The sequence below is a fragment of the Sturnira hondurensis genome, unplaced genomic scaffold, assembly GCF_014824575.4.
Source record: "Sturnira hondurensis isolate 20B ecotype Veracruz unplaced genomic scaffold, ASM1482457v3 Scaffold0000780, whole genome shotgun sequence".
Classification (NCBI taxonomy): domain Eukaryota; kingdom Metazoa; phylum Chordata; class Mammalia; order Chiroptera; family Phyllostomidae; genus Sturnira; species Sturnira hondurensis.
In genome coordinates, this window is record NW_028073411.1 from 20,876,799 (window position 1) to 20,883,130 (window position 6,332).

Consider the following 6,332-nt stretch of genomic DNA (forward strand, 5'->3'; position numbering starts at 1 on the left):
CCCCACCGTGATTGGCGCGCATCTGACCCCAAATGACCTATTTGGAGTCTCCCCAGAGCCCCCTGTAGTGCCGGGGCTACCTAGGATCGTGATGGGGGCGCTAAGGCGCTACCTCCCACCACGCCTCGCCCAGGGCTCCACCTCCCACCGCGCCACGCCCACGCTCCTCCTCCAAGGGACCCGCCCCCAGGGCCCAGTTCCAGAGGTTCGGTCTCGCGGCTGCTGTTGTACTCGTGCCACCGACTTCGCTGGCTTCATTCATCGTTCAGCTCACCCCTCGCCCAGTCCATCTCTCTGCCCGCCTTTCCCGCGCCCCATGCTGCCCCGTTTCCTAGCCACCTTGCCGCCAGCTCGTAGGCCGCGAACCTTCCTGGAGCTTAAATCGGACCTTTGTCACTCCCTCCTTAAACCCTGGGGGCAGCGCAGTGTAGTGGGCAGCCCAGGCCAGGCCCCGGCCGACGGGGCGCTCTCCTGCCACAAGGCCTGGCTCTTGAGGCCCGGCTCCCAGCTCCTTCCCTCGCTGCTGCTCCTGGAGCCCGGATGGGTCTGGGGGTGTTGGGGTGCAGGGGCACCACCCATGGCACGCAGTGTGACCACCGAGACTTCCGTGTGAGTCTGGGCACACTAGCCCTCGGCCCTCACACTCGTCCCCTCCCATCGCTAAAGGGGAATGAGGCCGGGGACCCGTCCGGCTCCAGGTAGGAGGAGCTGGAGCTGCGGCTGGAGCGGCAAGGGGGCGGGACGGTCCCAGTGCTTCTCTCGCAGGAAGCCGGAAGCGGGACTGTAGGTGCAACCTTGCCGACCTCGGCTCCTTCTGAGTCGGGCTGTATGTAGCCTTGGGCTTCCTTCCTGCCTGTGCTCTGCGTGCCCCTGCCTAGGCTGGGTGCTGGCCGCCCCGGCTGTGGCCAGGCGTTCGCTGCTCCCTGGGGCTGCAAGGTGAGGACGGATAGCACACGGCAGCTTGGGCTGGGGCTTCAGCCCTCACACCCACACCTGAGCCATGAGGACAGCACTCGTGTACCACGAGGACATGACGGCTGCCAGGTTGCTCTGGGATGAGTAAGTGTGACCTGGCAGAGGTGTGGGGTGGGGAGGGGACTGAATGCCCAGGGCATTCAAGTCTGAGTTCTCTGTCCACTCAGTCCCGAGTGTGAGATCGAGTGCCCTGAGCGCCTGATTACCGCCCTGGAACGCTTGCAGCAGCGGGGCCTAGAGCAGAGGTGTCTACGATTGACAGCCCGAGAGGCCTCGGAGACGGAGCTGGGCCTGGTGCACAGGTCAGACCAGGGGTGGCCACATGTCCTGGAGGACACACCCTGGGACCTGAGTCCACCCCTGCCAGCCAGAGCCTCAAAGACAGTGCCCCTCCCCCAGAGCCTCACCACTGGGTGGGTGGGTGAGAGAGCAGTGAGGTGGGCAGTCCTCCCCTCCCCAGTTCTGCTGATGACTCTGCCTTGCCTCCTTGCTCCTCTGCAGCCCGGAGTATGTGGCCCTGTTGCGGGGAACCCAGGCCTTGAGCACAGAGGAGCTTCAGGCCCTGTCGGGACAGTTTGATGCCATCTACTTCCATCCGGTACGTGCCCTGGGGACACACTCCCCACCATCCTCATGCCCCATGCCTGCTCATGGCCATGGCTGCCCACTTGGCCAGTGTCCCTATGTTCATGGACGTGCCAGCGCCTTGCATACCTGCTGCTGCTGGCACCTGGGACTGTCCTGGCCCGTTACACTCAGCACTTGGTGTCTTGTGGCCTGGCACAGATCTGGGCAGTCTGTGGGGGGCAGCTGGTGTGGGGTTCATCTGCTCCCCTGCCCCAGCAGAGTACCTTCCATTGTGCCCGGCTGGCCACGGGGGCTGGGCTGCAGCTGGTGGACGCAGTGCTGACAGGGGCTGTGCACAACGGGCTTGCCCTGGTGAGGTGAGAGCTGCCCTTCCGCCCTGGCTGCCTCCACTTCCCCCCGTGTGGGCACGGATGACCCTGACATGCCCCGTGCCCCCCCCCCAGGCCTCCTGGGCACCACAGCCAGAGGGCCGCCGCCAGTGGATTCTGTGTGTTCAATAATGTGGCCATAGCGGCCAAGCATGCCCAGCAGGAACGTGGACTGCACAGGTGTGTGCTGGGCTGGCTGTTGGTGGGGGTGGGGGCCTCACAGGAGGGCTGAGCAGAGCAGGCTGCTGAGAGACACACCTAGCCCCCCCCAACCCTGGCGGGGCGCTGTCCCCCACATCGTGAGCCTGGTGTTGTCTGTCTCCAGGATCCTCATTGTTGACTGGGACATCCATCACGGCCAGGGCATACAGTATATTTTTGAGGATGACCCCAGGTGAGTTAGGGGTGGGGATACAATCCTTCACTGTGACCCCACTCTTCGGGGCACACAGCCTGACCTGGGAAATTCCTAGCTGGACATAGCTGTGTGCTCAAGGGTCGGGGTTCTGTGAGGGGCCATGGCGTTGTGCATCCTGACCTCTGACCTTTGACCCCAACTGGTTGTCTGCAGTGTCCTTTACTTCTCCTGGCACCGATACGAGCATGGGCGCTTCTGGCCCCACCTGCCAGAGTCCAATGCAGATGCTGTTGGGCAGGGGCGGGGCCGAGGCTTCACTGTCAACCTACCCTGGAACCAGGTGCTGCCCTCCCCACCCTCCTCCTGCCCCTGCCCAGATCTCCTGCCCCACAGCTCTGGGCCTCGTGAGTGTAGTCCAGGGTCACCCCCAGAGCCTGGGCTGCAGGGGTGCAGACCCCACAGCCTGCCCTGGCAGGGCCCAACACTGGTGCTTGTGGCTGCAGGTTGGGATGGGGAACGCCGACTACGTGGCTGCCTTCCTGCACGTGCTACTCCCCCTGGCTTTTGAGGTGACTGTGTGAGGGGGCTGTCTCGATCGAAGGAGGGGGGCAACTTGATGCCCAGAGTCCCCCCCCACTCCACCAGCATAGAATGAGGGTGGGAAGGGTCTCTCTAAGGGAGTCTCCCCTTTACCCCCTCCCTGCAGTTTGATCCTGAGCTGGTGCTAGTCTCAGCAGGATTTGACTCAGCAGTCGGGGACCCTGAGGTGAGGGCCTGGCCTGGCCGGAAGGGGGTCTTGGAGTCCAGCAGCCAGGCCCCCATCACACCTGGATCTGGTTCCAGGGGCAGATGCAGGCCACACCAGAGTGTTTCGCCCACCTCACGCAGCTGCTGCAGGTGTTGGCTGGTGGCCGGGTCTGTTTGATGCTGGAGGTGACTGTGGCAACAGGGAGGGTCCACGGGCTGGAGGTGGAGGTGCACTTGGAGTGGCCTATTGCCCCAGTGACACCCTGCCCTCCCACCTCTTCCCAGGGTGGCTACCATCTGGAATCGCTCTCTGAGTCTGTGTGCATGACGGTGCAGGCCCTGCTGGGTGACCCTGCCCTGCCCCTGTCGGGGCCCATGGTGCCACTTCACAGGTGCAAGTGGTAGGAGGCTGGGAGGCCGGGGCGGGGGGGGGGGGGGGGGGCGTTGCAAGGCCAGGCCTCACCGCTGCTCCTGTCTCTCCCTGCAGTGCCCTGGAGTCCATTCAGAGTGTACGGGCTGCCCATGCCCCTCACTGGATGAGCCTCCAGCAGCAAGGTCAGTGTGGCCTTGGCCGGGTGGTGGGATTGCACCTTGGGCTCCCACAACATGACTATGACTCTGAACCACTTCCTAGACTCAGCCCCTGTCCTGAGTCCCAGCACCTGCTCCCCGGAGGAGAGGCCCTCACCTCTGCTGCCTGGGGGCCCTGAATTCAAGGCTGCAGCAGCCCAAGCCACGGTGGCACTAAGATCCCTCCAGAACCAGCTGCACCTGCGCCCCACACCACCTGTCCGCACAGCTGTTGCTCTGATTCCCCTGGACACTGCCCTGGTCCTGCCCCCTGATGTCCTCCATCAGGAGGGGTCGAGCCAGAAGGAGGAGGCACAAGCCTGGGCCAGGTGGGCAGAGCGGGCCTGAGGACAGGGATGGGGCCATGTCCACCATGCACCTTTGTGTGACTCACCTGTGATCCTGCGTCACCCAGTGTCCTTGTGTTCCTCTGGTTTGCCCACCACAGGCTACACGAGACCCTGGCCAAGGATGAGGCTGTCATTGCGCTTGGGAAGATCCTGTATCTCTTAAATGGGATCTTGGATGGGCAGGTGGGGGCACCTAGAGGAGCTGGGGGTGGGGCCCAGAACCTGCCCGTGATAGGTGGCCTATCCAGGGGAGGAATGGGGGTGCAGAACCAAGTGAATGTGAGTGTTGCCTTGTGCCTGGGACCCTTCCCAGGGGAGCCCCTAGGAGCAGGGTCAGGAGCAGCCCCTTGGCCCCTCAACTAAATGCTCTTTGGTAGAGGAGAAGGTGGATACTTAAAGTGGTTCTAGGCACCTTATTTTCAGAAATGGGGCGATGTGACCTCAGAGGGTACAGATGACAGCCACAGAGACAGGGACCAAGAGAAGGACCGATGATGGGTCTGTTTACCTGGCTTGGGAGTGGCCCTCCACTGCTTTTATTGGCCCCCCAGGTGAGCAGTGGCCTTGCAGCCACCCTGGCTCCTGCTGCAGCAGCCACTCTGGACGTGGCCATTCGGCATGGCCTTTCCCAGGGAGCCCAGAGGTGAGCTGCAGCTGACTGGTCTGAGTGTGTGAGGCCTGGCTTGTGGGCGTCCTTGCCCTGGCTGGCCACAGGGGGAGGGCTCTGAGGACAGACTCCTGTTGGGGCGAGCATAGCCTATCCTGGGACCACCTTTTCTTGTAGGCTTCTCTGTGTGGCTGTGGGACAGCTGGATCGGCCATCGGACCTTCCTGACGATGGGTATGCCCCTTGGGTCACGTGTACGTTCCTGCCTGTGGGTGGGTCCCCAGAAGAGATGAGTGGGTGGGCTGTGGGGCCTGGGAGCAAGGCCAGGAGGGTCTCCAGCACAGAGGGTGAGCCCTCCCAGGACCCCTATCCCCAACCTCTCCTGCACCTCCCCTTCTGCCACCCGGGCTCTGGAGGATGCGTGGTGTCTCACTCACACCACTCCTGTGCATATGCCCACTCTCCCCTGGAAGGAGGACTCTGTGGCTGAGCATCAGGGGCAAGGAGGCAGCTGCCCTGTCCATGTTCCATGTCTCCATGCCACTGCCGGGGGTGAGTGTTGGCACTCCAGGGGCAGGCTCTGGCTGCTTACTGGCATCATCATGGAGGCCGGGCCCCTGGCCTTTCACCTACCCTTCCTGGCTTCCTGATGGGACTTTGGGCATGGCTGCCCACCTGACACTTGGAGGTGGGGTGGCCTGAGCTGGCGGCAGGGGTGCCGCCTGGATGAGAGGATGGGGCTATGCTGCTGTCCCTCACACAGACGACTGGCGGGTTCCTGAACTTTGTCCTGGCGCTGGTGCTGCCCCTGGCCTATGGCTTCCAACCTGACCTGGTGCTGCTGGCCTTGGGGCCAGCCCACGGCCTCCGGGACTCTGAAGTTGCACTGCTGGCTGCACTGTTGCGTGTGCCAGCAGGGGGCCGAGTCTTGGCCCTCCTGGTTGAGGTGAGGTGGGCAGGTGGATGTGCTGTGGGATGGCAGACGGTGAGACCAGTCCAGTGACTGACTCACTGCTTTACTCTGCTCCTGGCCCAGGAATCCGCACCCCAGCTGGCAGGCGTCCTGGCCCAGGTGCTGCATGGAGAGGCGCCCCCCAGCCTGGGCCCCTTCTGCGTGGCCTCCTCAGGGGACAAGCAAGCCCTGATGCACCTGAGAAGGCAGCTGGAGTCTCAGTGGAAGATGCTGCAGGTGGCCGGTGAGACTAGGGGATACGGCTTACAGGGAATGCCTGGGGCCCTGGGGGACAATCCTGCTTTAGAGCTCCGTGTGGACAGTGGCTGCGTCCTGAGAGCGGAGCGCTGCCCTGAACTGGTACAGCAGTGCCAAGCGGATTGTGCGCCTCTTCCCAGCTCCCGCTTGAGTGCTGACCTGGCTGCTTGACACCGGCCAGGGTGGGGGTATTTGCACCCCGGAAGTAACGCCGCAGACAGGAGCTGCTGTTAAACATTCACCCGCACACTGGTGCCTCGGTCCCGACGTCCCGCGCGGGCGCTGGTTCAGGGGCGTTTTGTCCACTGCAGCATTCGCAGCAGCGTCCGCTCCCCGCACACCCGCCTCCGCACCGAAGGCCCCGCCCCGGCTCCCGCCGCTCCAATCAGTAAACATTTAAGCGAAAGTCTGACTCCGCCTCCCTTATTGCGCCCGCGGCGTCCGGCCTCAGGGTTCCCACCCGCGGGACAGCCGCCCCAAGCCGGAAGCGCGTTGCGGTCGGCCACACCAAGACCCCGCTCCGGCCCCGCCCCCTTCACGCGGGCCACCGCTCACTTCC

The 6,332-nt window shown here is 63.9% G+C and overlaps 1 protein-coding gene across 3 annotated transcripts; it reads left to right on the forward strand.

Annotated features, from left to right (window-relative positions):
• Positions 1-203: 203 nt before the first annotated feature.
• On the forward strand, positions 204-6,224 carry HDAC10 (histone deacetylase 10). Of its 3 annotated transcripts, none has more exons than XM_037049043.1 (19): positions 205-1,059; positions 1,143-1,277; positions 1,477-1,573; positions 1,822-1,919; positions 2,007-2,111; positions 2,257-2,325; positions 2,630-2,858; positions 2,996-3,055; positions 3,133-3,222; positions 3,322-3,428; positions 3,524-3,591; positions 3,671-3,935; positions 4,055-4,139; positions 4,508-4,599; positions 4,741-4,797; positions 5,037-5,115; positions 5,327-5,509; positions 5,600-5,759; positions 5,914-6,222. In XM_037049043.1, the coding sequence occupies exons 1-19, from the start codon at positions 1,001-1,003 to the stop codon at positions 5,922-5,924; spliced, it is 2,049 nt and encodes a 682-aa protein (XP_036904938.1). In that variant the 5' UTR covers positions 205-1,000; the 3' UTR covers positions 5,925-6,222. The 3 variants fall into 3 exon arrangements, with proteins under 3 accessions (XP_036904935.1, XP_036904938.1, XP_036904936.1); XM_037049041.1 differs by adding an exon at positions 2,503-2,629 and having other exon boundaries at positions 2,793-2,858; positions 5,600-6,220; XM_037049040.1 differs by having other exon boundaries at positions 204-1,059; positions 5,600-6,224.
• The last annotated feature ends 108 nt before the right edge of the window (positions 6,225-6,332 follow it).

Bases quoted from the DNA above. Each gene is read 5' to 3' on its own strand.
- HDAC10 (XM_037049040.1), top strand. From the start codon at position 1,001: ATGAGGACAGCACTCGTGTACCACGAGGACATGACGGCTGCCAGGTTG. The intron at 1,278-1,476 runs GTCAGACCAGGG...GCTCCTCTGCAG, and splicing joins GAGCTGGGCCTGGTGCACAG to CCCGGAGTATGTGGCCCTGT. The intron at 3,429-3,523 runs GTGCAAGTGGTA...CTCTCCCTGCAG, and splicing joins CCCATGGTGCCACTTCACAG to TGCCCTGGAGTCCATTCAGA.